The sequence below is a fragment of the Pygocentrus nattereri genome, chromosome 29 (assembly GCF_015220715.1).
Source record: "Pygocentrus nattereri isolate fPygNat1 chromosome 29, fPygNat1.pri, whole genome shotgun sequence".
NCBI classification, from domain to species: domain Eukaryota; kingdom Metazoa; phylum Chordata; class Actinopteri; order Characiformes; family Serrasalmidae; genus Pygocentrus; species Pygocentrus nattereri.
The window spans coordinates 17559503-17576571 of record NC_051239.1 but is presented as its reverse complement, the minus strand read 5'-3'; the positions used below and the strand labels follow the sequence as shown (position 1 = coordinate 17576571).

Below are 17069 nucleotides of genomic sequence, written 5' to 3'. Positions count from 1 at the left end.
AGATGTAACAGCATTGAGGTAGGATGGGACTGTTTCAGCTCACTCCCACTTTTCATAAAGACTCAGTCAGAGACCGCCTCAGTCAGAGACCGCCTCAGTCAGAGACCGCCTCAGTCAGAGACCGCCTCAGTCAGAGACTGCCTCGGTCAGAGACCGCCTCAATCAGAGACCGCCTCAGTCACAGACTGCCTCGGTCAGAGACTGCCTCAGTCAGAGATCGCCTCAGTCAGAGACCGCCTCAGTCAGAGACCGCTCTGTGCAGGCCAGTCAAGCTCTTCCACACTAAACTCCCTCATCCATGTCTTTATGGACCTTGCTTTGTGCATTGGTGTGCAGTCATGTTGGAACAGGCAGGGGCCGTCCCCAAACTGTTCCCACAAAGATGGGAGTATGAAATTGTCCAAAATCTCTAAGGGGCCGAGCCCAACTCCTGAAACAACCCCACACCATAATCCCCCCTCCACCAAACATTACATTTGGCACAATGCAGTCAGACAAGTACCATCTCCTGGTAACCGCCAAACCCAGTCTCGGCCATCGGGTTGCCTGATGGAGCAGTGTGATTCACCACTCCAGAGAACACGTCTCCACTGCTCTAGAGTCCAGTGGCGGTGCTTTACACTGCTGCATTTGATGCTTTGCATTGCGCTTGGTGATGTAAGGCTTGGATGCAGCTGCTTGGCCATGGAAACTAATTCCATGAAGCTGTCTATGCTGTTCTTCAGCTAACCTGAAGGCCACATGAAGTTTGGAGGTCTGTAGCGATTGACTCTGCAGAAAGTTGTTGACCTCTGCGCACTATGCCCCTCAGCATCCGCTGACCCCACTCTGTCATTTTACATGGCTGACCACTTCGTGGCTGAGTTGTTGTTCTCAATCTGTTTGACTGTTATAAAACCATTGAAAGCTGACTGTGGAATGCTGGACTGGTCCAGTATCAGTCACTTGCATGTGCATGCGCACACAGTTTCAAACCTAAAAATATCCATTAATGGGAAAAAACTCAACGTTGTGAGAATATTTGCGATGGCACACAAATATGGTGCTTATCATCCATCTCTACATTCTGAGTTTTGATTACATCACCATGCACCAGCAGGTGGGTAAATATGTTAATGAATAAACGTTTAATGTTTCCAGCTATACTCATTCTCTGTTCTATCAAGTCATCAGCAGTGCAGCATTGTTTAAGGTAATACCTGTAAAAATACTGTTTTGAGTTATATTTTAGGGGCACCATCAAGTTCATTAATTGTGCATATATTTTCAAGATGCCTCATTTTTGAGTTTGCATGCATCCTCTTTTCTGTACATACAGTATTTACTGTAGGCCTCATTCTGTTGGGTAGAGTTCGATGATTATAGTTTGATGTGGATGTTAATGAGCAGATATGTAATTTCTGTCATTTTTGACCTGACCAAAAACTGCAAAACCAAAAAAAAGTAGAAGAAAAATCCTCTTAAACCCATGTGAGCACATGGGGCTGAACAGCCCTTCTGGTTCTGAATGGCTGACTCAGTCATTCAGAATAGACGGCATCAACATAATTTATTATTAAAATTATTCATACATTCTTTATTTGAAGTTTACAAAATTACACTTCAAGTACATTTATCCTATTTCTGGGTAAACAATCTAAATATAAAGTAGATCCAAAGTCACAATATGATCAAATATGACAACAAATGATGAAACAACAGAGGTGAGGTAAAAAGGTCACATTTGTATACAACAACAATTTTGATACTGTTTGTTACAGGAAAAAATAGGTATATTATCAGGTTAGGAAAAAATAATAATAATTAAAAATAACATAATGCCAAAATAATAACAGTGACAAAAAACATAGGAATAAAATGTATGAGATAAAGTTGTATTACAGAGCTGGCCCAAATCAGTTATTGTTAACAACAGATTTACATTTACAGCATTTAGCAGATGCTCTTATCCAGAGCGACTTACAAAAAGTGCTTTGTCTGTCTAGAGACAAACAGGTTAGAGAGAAAGGCTGTGACTCCTAACTGGCTTTAATGGCTTTAAAGCAGAGCCTGTCGGATTTCTCGCTCCATGTGTGTTTTTGTTATGTGCCTCCACAGGCTGTCTGGGCGCTGCTCACTTCCAAGTTCTGCTTTTTACGTTCCGTCAACTTTACCTTATAAATTAAATGTCTAGAAAATCGACTTTTGACGTTTATGAGTCGATTCAGAATCGTTCACATCCGCATCACAGAGCATCTAAGACTCAAGTTCTTCCCTCAGCCCTAATATATATATATATAATATACTGTATATTTATGAACTAAAATAAGATGTGTACTGTTCCATTAGGTCTTTGATCAAAGCTCATTTCTGTCTCTGAATAAAGAACAGAAGTTGTTGTGGTTGGATAATATATTTATTTGTGCCACTTTCTGGCATCTGCAAATATAATAAAAAATACAGCGGGAAGAGATGTATTGCTTCAGCTTGCTAAAAGATCAAAGTAATGTATTATTTTATGAAAACATGACTATTATAAGACCGCTGGGATAGGCTCCAGCACCCCCCGCGACCCTGAGGGAGAAGCGGCTTGGTAAATGGATGGATGACTATTATAAATGTAATTCAACTCTATCAAAAACAGAAATATGTAACAATACATGAATACAATACAGTACAAGAAGAATAGCACAGCGTAGGACCAGACTGCTTTTTGTCATCAGCATTACTGTATGAAGATTGTTAGTTGGGTTAGGCAAAAGAATAATATAAATGATAAAAAATAAAACTAACACACATTAAACATCAAAACTCATAACTACAAAAAATCTCATCAAACAAAATTTGGCACTATTTGAATCATCGTGGGCTGGTGGTTAGGGAACCAGCCTTGTGACTGCAAGGCTGCCGATTTGATCCCCTGAGCTGACGGACATGACTGAGGTTTGCTTATCGTCACTTAGAAAAACAACTCTTGATATTTTGAGTCTGTTTTCTGGACAGAGATTATCTGTGAACAGAGTTTTTAGATGAGGATTAAGCTCAATTTCAGCCTGAGAAACTGAGCTTTTATGTGTTTTGATTGTACAAAGCTCTGATTATGTGCTGCTCACATTGGTTTAGTTCACATAAATACTCATTTTATTCCAAAGGAAATGTGTTATGATTAGTAAATGAAGTTGTTCAAATCACGTATGAAAGTTCTGACAGTCTAAATGTGTTCAGGTCCTCTTCTGTCTGCACTCCTTAGAACCCAACCAGGAGTTTCTGTGAATGGTTACTGTTCTGCACTGAAACAGCAGCAGTTTTCTTCACAGACCTACAAGAGAAAAGCGCTTTATGAATTACATGTTAGTGTATAATTGACAGTCTACAAAAACAGATTTTCTTCAAGGCTTTGACATGTTTTTGCTGTTAGAACCATCCACTCTACTCACAGCAATATCAGTGTAATATATTATAAATCAAATTTCCCTTTCTTGGTTTTAATGAAGAAGTTTTCCATATATGGAAAGAAAGCAGCAAAAACAGCCCTTTGAATTAATTGTCTCTGTGACGTCACTAAACTCCAGCTCATTTACTTAAACCAACTCATTCAGAAGCTTTTATTTGCCAGAATCAAATTACTGTGAATGTTTAAATTGTATTTTAAACACGCTCAGGTTTCTTTACTGAGTCTGATAGTTTAGGCATTACTGTCGTCTGGAGATCGAGTCTAGGCTTTAATAAAGCTCTGAAATCTTCTGTCTCATGCATCATTTAAATTACAGGTAGAGCTTCAATTAATGAATTAGTTTGTTAACAATGTTGGCATTTGTGAGCTTTAAGATATTAAGGATCCTCAAAATAAAAGGTGGCCAACATTGTCGCTGTTTAAAGGCTACAGTTCACACAGAAGCTCCCACATTAGATGTGGACGTCTCTGACACCCACTTCATATCACCGATGATGATCAGAGAACATTTATTGAATGTAATTTAGATGAAGGAAACTCATACACAGCTCACGGTCATCACCCACACTATGTGTGTATGTAATAGAACAGGGAAAAAATTAGACACGAATACCACGACATTAAGTACTTGTGTCATTACATATTTGTCTATAACATTGTAGACACTGTTTTCATTCATCTTTTCTTTTAAAAAACCATCTTCATGTTTTCGTCTCAACATGTGAATAAAGCACATCACTGGACGCTGCACAATTCGTCTTTGGAGTACAAAGAAATTCATTCAAATCTGTTCAAATCATTTATTCATCAGTAACGTTTGAGTCACAAGGTAGAGCAACAGCCAACGCTGTGCTACTACAGTCAGTCTGATGTGTTCTTCTAAAAAATGGGCAGGTGGTATTGCGCACCTTTTTCATGATGTTCCAGGTTTTTCAGCTGAATCTGGGAATAAGTGACATCATTTGGTTGTGTTGCTCCTTCATCTGAAAGAGAAATCAATTTACATTAATACTAAAACCAGTTAAAGAGAAAATATATCTGTTACTGTAGAGATGCAGTTCTTACCGCTTCCTCTGTAGCTGATTGTAGTCATAATCTCAGCGTAAGTGTCATCACTGGGCTGAGCTGCAGAATCACCTGGAACAGAAGAAGTTACTCATCAGAGACGCCACTGTGTTCTCACATCATCACAGACACCTCACTTATAAACAAGTATTAATGAACAAGAGGAAATTTAGTCGCATTCCTGTTAAATATGAAATCAATAATCCATAAATGTGATCACTGCTTATTACAGAGTGAATGAGATCTTTTACTGAAACAGTGTAACTGCTATAAAAACTAAATGCTAGTGATTATGTTAGTAATGCAAACTGAGCAGCCTGCAGTGGTGGGTTTCCTGAGAGAGACCCCCCAGACCCTGACAGACGCTGGCTTTGGTTGGTGTTCTGCTGATTTCCAGTAGAGGGAGACAGAGATACATCTTTGAATAAGAGATTCAAACTATATACTTCTATATCAGCACCAGTACAAACAGCACAGCTCACAGAAATCTGTCTTTACTCAGCTGCATAAACTCATACAGGACAGAGGAAGTGTGTCTTCAAACCTTTGCTCTTCTTGTAACAGCAAATCAGGCCCAGTATGATGATGAGGAGCAAGATTAGACTCAGTCCCACTGACACTCCGACTATTACACCAGGACCTGAAGCTGGAGAGAGGAAGATGAATTTGAAATATGAATTAATTTGTATTTAAACAATGTTGTCCTGTTCAGTGATTTATATACTGCGTTCTGTTACTTTCAAATATCTCACTTCTAGACTCGTCCATAAAACCTTAACCCGTCTCAGATGGTCAGCTTATGCTTTCTAGTACAAACTCTTCTTTTTGTCTTTTTCCTTTGCTCAGTAACGGCGTCTTGACAGCTGCTCATCTGTGGATTCTTTTCAGAGCTGAAGGAAGAGAGGAGCTTGTTTTTCGGTTGATTTCTCAGTTTCTACCCACAGGCTGTCAGGCTTCTGAAGAAGCTATGAAGCTGTGGTTTCTTCCCCAACTACCATTTTCAGTCAGTCACTTTGTCATTATTACTGTATCATATCATCTCTATGGACAATAACACTTTAACACTAAGCCACTATAAAGAACAGTAACACTGAGTCACTCAAGTCACTTTAAAATGCATATCGTCTCCAGATTTTCTGTATATTTCACTATATCTTGTGTATATTGTCTCTATATTTTGTGTATATTTCACTATATCTTGTGTATATCGTCTCCAGATTTTGTGTATATTTCACTATATCTTGTGTATATCGTCTCCAGATTTTCTGTATATTTCACTATATCTTGTGTATATCGTCTCCAGATTTTCTGTATATTTCACTATATCTTGTGTATATCGTCTCTAGATTTTCTGTATATTTCACTATATCTTGTGTATATCGTCTCCAGATTTTGTGTATATTTCACTATATCTTGTGTATATTGTCTCTAAATTTTGTGTATATTTCACTATATCTTGTGTATATCGTCTCTAGATTTTGTGTATATTTCACTATATCTTGTGTATATCGTCTCCAGATTTTCTGTATATTTCACTATATCTTGTGTATATCGTCTCTATATTTTGTGTATATTTCACTATATCTTGTGTATATCGTCTCCAGATTTTGTGTATATTTCACTATATCTTGTGTATATTGTCTCTAGATTTTGTGTATATTTCACTATATCTTGTGTATATTGTCTCTATGTTTTGTGTATATTTCACTATATCTTGTGTATATTGTCTCTAGATTTTGTGTATATTTCACTATATCTTGTATATATCGTCTCTATGTTTTGTATATATTTCACTATATCTTGTGTATATTGTCTCCAGATTTTGTGTATATTTCACTATATCTTGTGTATATCGTCTCTAGGTTTTGTGTATATTTCACTATATCTTCTGTATATCGTCTCTAGATTTTGTGTATATTTCACTATATCTTGTGTATATTGTCTCCAGATTTTGTGTATATTTCACTATATCTTGTGTATATCGTCTCTAGATTTTGTGTATATTTCACTATATCTTGTGTATATCGTCTCTAGATTTTGTGTATATTTCACTATATCTTCTGTATATCGTCTCTAGATTTTGTGTATATTTCACTATATCTTGTGTATATTGTCTCTATGTTTTGTGTATATTTCACTATATCTTGTGTATATTGTCTCTAGATTTTGTGTATATTTCACTATATCTTGTATATATCGTCTCCTGATTTTGTGTATATTTCACTATATCTTGTGTATATTGTCTCTAGATTTTGTGTATATTTCACTATATCTTGTGTATATTGTCTCTAGATTTTGTGTATATTTCACTATATCTTGTGTATATTGTCTCTAGATTTTGTGTATATTTCACTATATCTTGTGTATATTGTCTCTAGATTTTGTGTATATTTCACTATATCTTGTGTATATCGTCTCCAGATTTTGTGTATATTTCACTATATCTTGTGTATATCGTCTCCAGATTTTGTGTATATTTCACTATATCTTGTGTATATTGTCTCTGTTTTGTGTATATTTCACTATATCTTGTGTATATTGTCTCCAGATTTTGTGTATATTTCACTATATCTTGTGTATATTGTCTCCAGATTTTGTGTATATTTCACTATATCTTGTGTATATCATCCCTAGATTTTGTGTATATTTCACTATATCTTGTGTATATCGTCTCCAGATTTTGTGTATATTTCACTATATCTTGTGTATATTGTCTCTATGTTTTGTGTATATTTCACTATATCTTGTGTATATTGTCTCCAGATTTTGTGTATATTTCACTATATGTTGTGTACATCGTCTCCAGATTTTGTGTATATTTCACTATATCTTGTGTATACCAAGCTGTGGTACCAAGCTGCTTCAAAACCACCTCCATCGTCCCGACACCCAAACATTCCAGACCATCACGACTGAATGACTACCGCCCAGTAGCCCTCACCCCCATCATCACAAAGTGCTTTGAGCGGCTGGTCCTAGCACAGCTCAAATCCTGCCCCCCCCCACCCCCCCCCCCCCCCTCCCTGGACGCCCACCAATTTGCATACCGCCAGAACAGGAGCACAGAAGATGCAGTCTCCATAGCATTGCACTCTGTCCTGTCACACCTGGACAATAAAAATACCTCCATCAGGATCCTGTTCGTAGACTTCAGTTCAGCATTCAACACAGTCATCCCCTCAAAACTCATCACAAAACTCACAGACTTGGGTATTAGTTCCCTCATGTGCAACTGGTTACTGGACTTCCTGACCAACCGACCCCAACATGTCCGGTGGGACAACCACTGCTCATCCACCATCACCATAAACACCGGTGTACCACAAGGCTGTGTGATGAGTCCCTTCCTCTACTCCCTCTTCACCCATGACTGCAAGCCTGTCGATGGTTCCAATACCATCATTAAGTTTGCAGATGACATCACGGTGCTTGGCCTCATCAAAAACAACGATGAGACAGCCTATAGGGAGGAGGTGGATCGTCTGGCTGAGTGGTGCGTCACAAACAACCTTCTGCTCAACGCTGAGAAAACTAAGGAGCTCATTGTGGACTTCAGAAGGAATGCTGACCCACATCCACCCATCCACATCAAGGGGACGGCAGTGGAGCGTGTGAACAGCTTCAAGTTCCTTGGTGTCCACATCTCCAAGGATCTCACCTGGACGACCAACTGCTCCAAGCTGGTAAAAAAGGCTCACCAGCGCCTCTTCTTTCTGAGGAGGCTGAGGATGAACCACCTGTCCTCAGACATCCTGGTGAACTTCTATCGCTGCACCATTGAGAGCATCCTGACCAACTGCATCACAGTATGGTACGGGTGCTGCTCTGCCTCAGACCGGAAGGCGCTGCAAAGGGTGGTGAAAGCTGCCCAGCGCATCATCGGTGCACCACTTCCTGCCATAGAGGACATCTACAGGAAGCGGTGTCTGAAGAGGGCTGGGAAAATCATCAAAGATCCCAGTCACCCAGCACACAGACTCTTCACCTCCCTGCCCTCTGGGAGGCGCTACAGGAGCCTCCGGACTAAGACCACCAGGTACCGGAACAGCTTCTTTCCAACAGCTGTCACACTCCTGAACTCTGCCTCCTGACATCTAAATAAATAACACTGGACTGTACCCTAACACACACCAATAACACACAGACTTACACACCACTCAACACCACTTGCCGGCACTTACATCTGCTGTATATACTGCCCATTATTGTATATACTGTGTAAATACTCTACTGTTCATAAGTACATACTTATCCCCCTTCATATTTATAACCTGTTCATAGTACTTTATACCCCTTCATATTTATAACCTGTTCATAGTACTTTATACCCCTTCATATTTATAACCTGTTCATAGTACTTTATACCCCTTCATATTTATAACCTGTTCATAGTACTTAATACCCCCTCATATTTATAACCTGTTCATAGTACTTCATACCCCTTCATATTTATAACCTGTACATTCTTGTTTATAACCTGTATAACCCCCTTCATGTTCATACCCCCTCATATTTTTTTAACCTGTATATACTATACTTACTGTACATTGTAAGATATATATTTATATTGCTGCTAAGCACTTCTGGATGGATGCAAACTGCATTTCGTTGCTTTGTACCTGCGACATACGCAATGACAATAAAGTTGAATTCTATTCTATTCTATTCTATTCTATTCTATTCTATTCTATTCTATTCTATATTGTCTCTAGATTTTGTGTATATTTCACTATATCTTGTGTATATTGTCTCTAGTGTTCTGACTGTTGTTTTATATACTGGATATTCCCTTTCACAGCCACTAGATGGCACTGCTATTGTATGTTAACTTTTCTTTTAATTAATTTGATTCGCTAGTTAAGTCACATGATGAAGTTTTGAGGTCAGCACAGCCATCTTAGATTGAGTGTGTGTAATGAAGCAGATGTAACTTCATCTCTCTCCATCCTCACGTTTTGTGCCTTAGACATCACTGTTTGTGAGTAAAACATTGTCTATTTTGTTTTAAGATATGGATGAGCAGTATATTGAACACATTTGTAAGCTGTTAGTACTGTTAGATGCCTTTCTATGACATGTTCTTTGTAGATACAAGCAGGGTGCTTTACTAATATGTCAGTGTATTTTATAATTATACTGATGTTTTTCTTAAACTTAAGATATGCAATGTTTGTTTGCAGTTTCACAAAAAGAATTTGGGAATCTGGATAAAGTAAACACTGAAGAAACTGAAACGCCTCTTGATTTTGTGTATATTTCACTATATCTTGTGTATATCGTCTCCAGATTTTGTGTATATTTCACTATATCTTGTGTATATCGTCTCCAGATTTTCTGTATATTTCATTATATCTTGTGTATATTGTCTCTAGATTTTGTGTATATTTCACTATATCTTGTGTATATCGTCTCCAGATTTTCTGTATATTTCATTATATCTTGTGTATATTGTCTCTATGTTTTGTGTATATTTCACTATATCTTGTGTACATTGTCTCTAGATTTTGTGTATATTTCACTATATCTTGTGTATATTGTCTCTAGATTTTGTGTATATTTCACTATATCTTGTGTATATCGTCTCCAGATTTTGTGTATATTTCACTATATCTTGTGTATATCGTCTCCAGATTTTGTGTATATTTCACTATATCTTGTGTATATCGTCTCCAGATTTTGTGTATATTTCACTATATCTTGTGTATATCGTCTCCAGATTTTCTGTATATTTCATTATATCTTGTGTATATTGTCTCTAGATTTTGTGTATAATTCACTATATCTTGTGTATATTGTCTCTAGATTTTGTGTATATTTCACTATATCTTGTGTATATCATCTCTAGATTTTGTGTATATTTCACTATATCTTGTGTATATTGTCTCTAGATTTTGTGTATATTTCACTATATCTTGTGTATATTGTCTCTATGTTTTGTGTATATTTCACTATATCTTGTGTATATTGTCTCTAGATTTTGTGTATATTTCACTATATCTTGTGTATATTGTCTCTAGATTTTGTGTATATTTCACTATATCTTGTGTATATTGTCTCTAGATTTTGTGTATATTTCACTATATCTTGTGTATATTGTCTCTAGATTTTGTGTATGAGCATTGATCATTGAGCTTTGGTGGTCTATCTTTTTTTTTTGTTTTTTTCCCCACTTATGCATGAGGATTACCTTGTATGTAACTTCCTAAGAAATATCTCTTGAAAAAATTAATTGCTTGTACTTAAAGGCCATTTTGACTGTAAATTAAATGGTAAATGTTTATATTATGGGTCACACATTAATTGATAAATATGTGCTATTCAATACTAAAATACTCGTTCATGTATTATGTACTTGCTTATTAAGCATTAGTTACAGATTAAACACTTAGCAATTGAGTCCATTGTTAATTGATAGTTTAGTCATTAGGTCACAGCTTATTTAACTCTCCTTCACCTCCTCATATTCTGCTGCCTCTCTCTACTCACAACTGTTTCTACATGTTCATCATGAATTCCTCATTACTTAATGCTACTTAACCATTAATTACTACTTTGTGTGTCCCTTCAAGTGAAGCGATTACCTTCACTACTAATTTACTAATTGTACTACTAATTCATGATTAAAAGCAGCAGAAATACATTTCAGTGTGAATCACTGTAGAAACTGGACTCACAGGTCAGGCCTACAACACAGGCTGCCTGACATATCGTTGTGGGGACAAAACCTTGTATCTCCAAAATGGTAAATTTACAGGAGACAGAAAATACACACTTTGCTTTTAATGTAAGTCAATGGAGCCAGACCTTCTCACAGTCATTTAGGGCTGAAATTTACACACAATTTAAACGACAACAGTCATTTTCAAAATATGTCAAAACCTGTAAAATGACAAAAACAGAGATACAAGGTTTTGTTACAACAGCAGCGATATGTAGATAGATATGCAGTGACCACAAGCCACAAGCATTCTTTTTGAATTGATACCATGGAAAACCAATTTTGGATCATTGATGAAATGAAGTATGAAGGACTTTCCAATCAATAAGAAACTGAAGTGTCCAATTTATTGCATAGAATCATTTAGAATAAAATTTGATATTGTTTGTATATTTTCTACTTTACTGGAGGGGAGACAAAAACAAGTAGAGAGAAATTAAGATGTTCAAGTCCTAATTATGAGTTCATAGTTTAATTAGTGGCAAGAATAATGACTTTACTGGGAGGAACACAAAGAAGTAGTTAATTAATATCAATAATTCCGTAGATTAGTTAACAGAAAATTAACATATGAGTTGTTATTTCTCACATTATTTATATACGTAAACATTCATCAGCTCACTAGCAGGTAAAAAAGCAGCTATAAGTGCACAATTAATGAATAAATAAGCTGTGAACTAACGACAAACTAAACTATCAGGTAACAGTTTACTCAACTACTAATTACTAAGCACTTAATCTGTAACTAATGCTCACTTAGCAGTTAATTAATGTATAATTAAGGTGTATTTAAGTACTTATTGTTATCATACAGCATACAGTTATCAATTAATTTTCAACCTTAAATGGATGGATGGTCTGTAATACTGTAATGAATCAGTTTAACAATCAGGACATGCTGATTCACATTAATGAACTGCAGAGTATCTCCTGAGCTTCTGCCGTCTTCAGACTTTTACATGTTTCACACTTTAATAATTCTTTGAGTGAGGCTACAGTAAAACCACTTTCCATTCCCTATAAAATATCACTCTTACTCACCAGTAACGTTTACCCAGAGTGCATCACTGTAGTGTGTATAGTAGACTGGGTTTCCTCTGCCAGCTCTGCACCGGTACTGACCTCCATCAGAGGGACTAACTGAGCTGATGGTGTAGACGTTGGTGATGGTCTCGTTCTCAGAGCTCTGTGTGTGTTTGGACCAGTAAAACGTCCATCCAGCAGACTGATGGAGTTTACAGTACAGAGTCACTGTGTTTCCTGTCAGTGCAGCTCCTTCAGGGTTTGAGGTGATTGTAGGTTTGACTTTTACTGCTGATGAAGAACAAAGTTCAGCTGATAGAATTTAGACTTTCAGCTTCATGTTATTTAGAGATGTAGCAGTGTTGGTTTAATGTAACACAGACAGCTTATGTTCAGTGTAACACAGGTCATGGTCAGTTGTTGAAGACTGAGACCAACTGACTGAACAAGTGGACTCAGGTGAGCTTCTGTTTAGTCAGAATGAAAATCTACAGACACATCAAACTTTTGCAGATCAGACTGGACACCCTGGACTAAACAAATCTGCTGGTGTGACTAATGTAAACACGGTTTCCTCAACCCATTTTTTGTTCACTTTAAATTGGCCAGCATTCATATTTTGTCCATTTTAATCATGTAAGTCTTCACTGTCTTTTACAGTCAGTTTCTATGTTACATGTTACCAGACTTACTGCTCTGTGAGCTTCTGAATTCTTCTTTATATCTCAATGTTTTAGTCTGTTAGTGTTACAGATGCTACCAGGTTACCAGAACTAAAAGGATGATGGACGTAGCAACAGTAACTAAGGAAGGCAGGACTTTCTCTGGATTTTGTAGTTGGTTAATTATTGCTGACCATGAGAACTTCTCTAATGCATAATTTCTCAAGATGATCGATCATCAGATATGGTGACCCAAATAAAATGCTTTTACAGTGCACTTCTGAGGTTCTCTTGTAGGACTGGAAGTGTCCAGTTTTAGACTAGACTCTATTTACACCAACAAACAAATGTTTTATTTCTATTGTCTGTGGTTAAACTTGTACTAAAGTTGTAGGTCAATGTAGAGAAAAACTTTATTTAATTCCAATGAATACAGCCTATAAGTTATTGATTGTTCAGGAGAAACTTCTAGGAGATCAGTTAATCCACTTAGTCAAAAGGAAGAGGAAATGCCAAGTAAGTGAAAAACCAGAAGATTCCTAAACTGGAGCTGAAAAATTATTATAAGATAAAAAGAAAACAACAGAGTTAAACATCAGATCTCAACATGATTGAATGTGTGACTTTCTGGAGGTTGAGAGAGAAAAATAAATACATTCAACTAAACTGGAGAAACTCAAAAAGGGGGAAAGCAGAACATTTTTCACTGCACTTCCAGAAAACCCTAAAACCAGCCCCACTGATATGTGTGGTTCATTATTTTTACATTTATTTTATTACAGTAATATATTTTTGACTGTTAATGACAGAAATACAGTGAGAAAGACGCCACACTCACCTGATACAGTCAGTGTAACAGCTGCACTGGTCTGTGTGTAGTTTCGGCCTGTTGACTGTGTTCCCTTACAGGTATAATCACCTGCATGAGTCTGATCAACATTAGAGATTTCATATTTCTTCCTTTGAGCATCTCTGAGAAGATTATTATTCTTATACCATTCATAATTCCAGTCATCTCCACTTTCTATTCCACATGTCAGAGTGACTCTCTCTCTGATGAACACATGACCAGCTGGCTGGACGTTCACTGTAGCTTTTGGTCTCTCTGTTCAAAGATGACAATATGATGAAAATCTGAAGAGCATCTTTAAAATCTGTATATTTGTATGATTTTCAAAAAGATTAACAGCTGATTTTAGTGGAATCTTTTGGTCTCTCTGCTCAAAAATGAGTTTTAATGTAAATGGATTATTTTAACTGATGTGGAATTTAGACTGAAATCATTTAGTCTTGAATGACTCTATAGCTTAATTACTTTATAGTTTATTTTATTTAAACAAATCATTAATAATTCCAATTTTTCACTAGAAAAACATCCATAACACTTCCAGAACTTTACCAACTGTTTTCATAGTGAGTGTTTCAGTAGGGATTTTACTCAATAATGCTTTCTTATATGATTAGCAAGCTCAGCTCTGAACAGCTGGAAACACATACAACCATAATATTTTTCATTGAAGCACAAAAATCAACTTCATTCTAGAAAATGTGTTTCAGTGCTGACGATTCCTGATGTTACACTAGGATTTTCAGCTTTGGGGCAAATTTACCTCAAAACAGTGAAAACTGCTCAGCATGAGGGGCAGAGATGCAGCCTCACTGCCTGCTCTAAAATGCAGGGGCGTGGCTAAAATAAGGACCCCCTGTTACAGTAAGGACATGAAAATGAGGGACAACATTTCTGATTATTTTTATAATTGATCAAATAAATGTTTTATTAAAACGGGACCAAAGAGAAAATATTATGTAGACAAGTGTAAATGTAGAGGTGAGGGTTCAGGACAGACGCCTCTCAATAGAAAATCCCTATAAATGTTGATTTATAACTATTTATCTTATTACTAGCCTGGATTTATTACTTTACACTGGACTTAAATACATCAAAACAATCACTGTTAATATTTAATAATAATAATAATAATAATAATAATAATAATAATAATAATAATAATAATAATAATAATCTATTAAATTAATATAATAAGTTATTTATTTATTTTTAATGGACCTTCAGTTTTATAGGATTTAGTGTAATGGGCCATTAATTCTCTGAAAACTCATTTTATTTTATTCTATAAAGTTATTTTATAACTTTATAGAAAACTGTGAAATAATTTTATAAGATAATTAAAATGAAAATTTGGAAATGTAATATTAAAATAACAGTCTTTCTAAAATCAAGTCACTGGTAAAAAAAAAAAAGTAAACAGAAAACATGTCATACCTCTCACTGTAATCCTGACGGGATCACTGTCCTCTGTCTGATAGTGTCCAATCATTGCTATACAACTAAACTCTGCTTCTCCTGGATGAGACTCTGTTATACTGTATGTGCTCTGATGATGATTATTTATATACTGAGAGTCTTTCTTCCAGTAAAAGCTCCAGTCAGACTGATACGGCGTCTCACAGGTCAGAGTAACTGTGTCTCCAGTATAGACTGAGCTCTGAGGATCCACTCTCAGTCTGGCTTTACCTGCTGATATAAAATGATGACGTCAGCAGAGCCGCTTTACTCTTTATAATATAAGAGGTAGTTTATCATCCTAATCTCGTGATCTGAGACTAACGAGTTTAATGTTCCTCTGTTCTATGAATGAGTTTGTTCGGGCTGCACTGTAACTCCTGACTTTGTCTCTTTAAGACCCTTTTATCATCTTTGATCTATGGTGCATTGATAACTTCAGCTGCAGGGGCTGTTTGTTCAGTGTGCTGCTGCTCTGATTTCTCTCAGAGGGAACGCTCATCTACAGGACTGTAATGGGGATTAAGAGCTCAGAGAGGTTCGTTTAGCAGGAATGTGACAGAGTGAGGAACCCACACTGCTGAATATGTGCAGAACTCCAGGTGCTGATTTCTCCTTTTCTCCTTTTTCAGCTCTTCTTTACTGCTGTGCTGCTCTTCACTGCCTGTGTCCGGATGGATAAGTGGTCAGTTCGGTCACTGATGAACAGAACTCCCATCTCTAAATGTACAGGGTGAGTCTGTTGATCATGGACAGCGTTCAGACTTCGGATTAGAGAGCAGTTTCAGGCCTGGTAGAACATCCGGGAGATCTGTCTGCAGCACAGCCTGGTTTTAATGATCTTCTGTTTATTATCATTTATTTTTATGGCTGATTTCAGGTTTTCTCTCTCAACACCGCGGCGCTTCACTGCGGCGTCTGGGACTCCGCCGCTCCGCACGCGCAGCGTGCGTGAAAGCGCCGGTCACTGAACAGCGGACTTTCCGCGCCGCTCGCGCCACACAGCCGCAGTATATGTAAATGAGGCCTGTGAGAATCTGCACGTTGATCACGTGATATCGAGAAAGACTTTATTCATTTGACCTGTTTCACTGTTTTCATTTTATACGGGTTACACGCGGCTTAGTGAATGTTCTACGTCATCAAGGCGTCATTAGTTTCATTAGTGGACAGCAGCAGCTCCTAAGGTTGATAAACTGGTAGCCTGATTACATTTACATCATTTACAGGAAAAGCCCAATCAACTCTTTTGGAGTTGCTACCAGGGACACCTGAACACCCCCTAGAGCCCCTCTAGCACCAACCCAGAAGCAGCGGTTCCACCAACACAGCTGTGTAGTGAATGAGTCCTGAGTGCAGCTGAACTTTATGAAATTAATCTCCCCAAAACTTACTAGGACAAATTTAGCTGCTATAACCTCATATAACCTCATTTAACCTCATATAACCTCATATAATCTTATATAACCTCATATAACCATGAATAAAAATTACTAGTACAAATCATCTGCACTTTTTTCTCATTAACAGTATCCTGTTATAGCAGGGCACAACCTGGGGGAGGCGCTGCTGCTCTAATGCAGCACTGCCTCTTCTGTACTACCAAAGATTGGCTAATGTAGCGTTTATCCAATCATATCAGAGCTCATAGGTTGTAAGCCAATCACATCAGATCAGGAGGCGGGTCTCTTATGCACTGCAAAGTAATCAGTGACCAGCTGAAGACAGGATTTTGGCTGAAGGCTCAGCAAGATAAACATTAGACCTTATTCAAGATCTATAATCTACAGAGAGACGGTGATGAACAGCCAATATTTCCCCCAACAATATGGATTTGTGGTAAATTATGGTCAGCACAGCTGG

The 17069-nt window shown here is 37.1% G+C and overlaps 1 protein-coding gene across 1 annotated transcript; it reads right to left on the bottom strand.

Moving 5' to 3' along the window:
* Positions 1 to 2605: 2605 nt before the first annotated feature.
* On the bottom strand, positions 2606 to 15240 carry LOC119262790 (killer cell immunoglobulin-like receptor 2DL3). Its single transcript, XM_037536021.1, has 7 exons — positions 15193 to 15240; positions 13740 to 13803; positions 12258 to 12530; positions 5043 to 5144; positions 4499 to 4570; positions 4342 to 4416; positions 2606 to 3298 (listed from the first exon to the last, which is right to left on the bottom strand). The coding sequence occupies exons 1-7, from the start codon at positions 15238 to 15240 to the stop codon at positions 3291 to 3293; spliced, it is 642 nt and encodes a 213-aa protein (XP_037391918.1). The 3' UTR covers positions 2606 to 3290.
* Between the last annotated feature and the right edge of the window lie 1829 nt (positions 15241 to 17069).

Excerpts from the sequence above, each read along its gene's own strand:
- LOC119262790 (XM_037536021.1), bottom strand. The coding sequence starts at position 15,240 with ATGATTGGACACTATCAGACAGAGGACAGTGATCCCGTCAGGATTACA. Across the intron at positions 12,531-13,739 it reads TGTTACACTGACTGTATCAG|CAGTAAAAGTCAAACCTACA; the intron begins GTGAGTGTGGCG and ends GTTCTTCATCAG. Across the intron at positions 5,145-12,257 it reads ACTCTGGGTAAACGTTACTG|CTTCAGGTCCTGGTGTAATA; the intron begins GTGAGTAAGAGT and ends TCCTCTCTCCAG.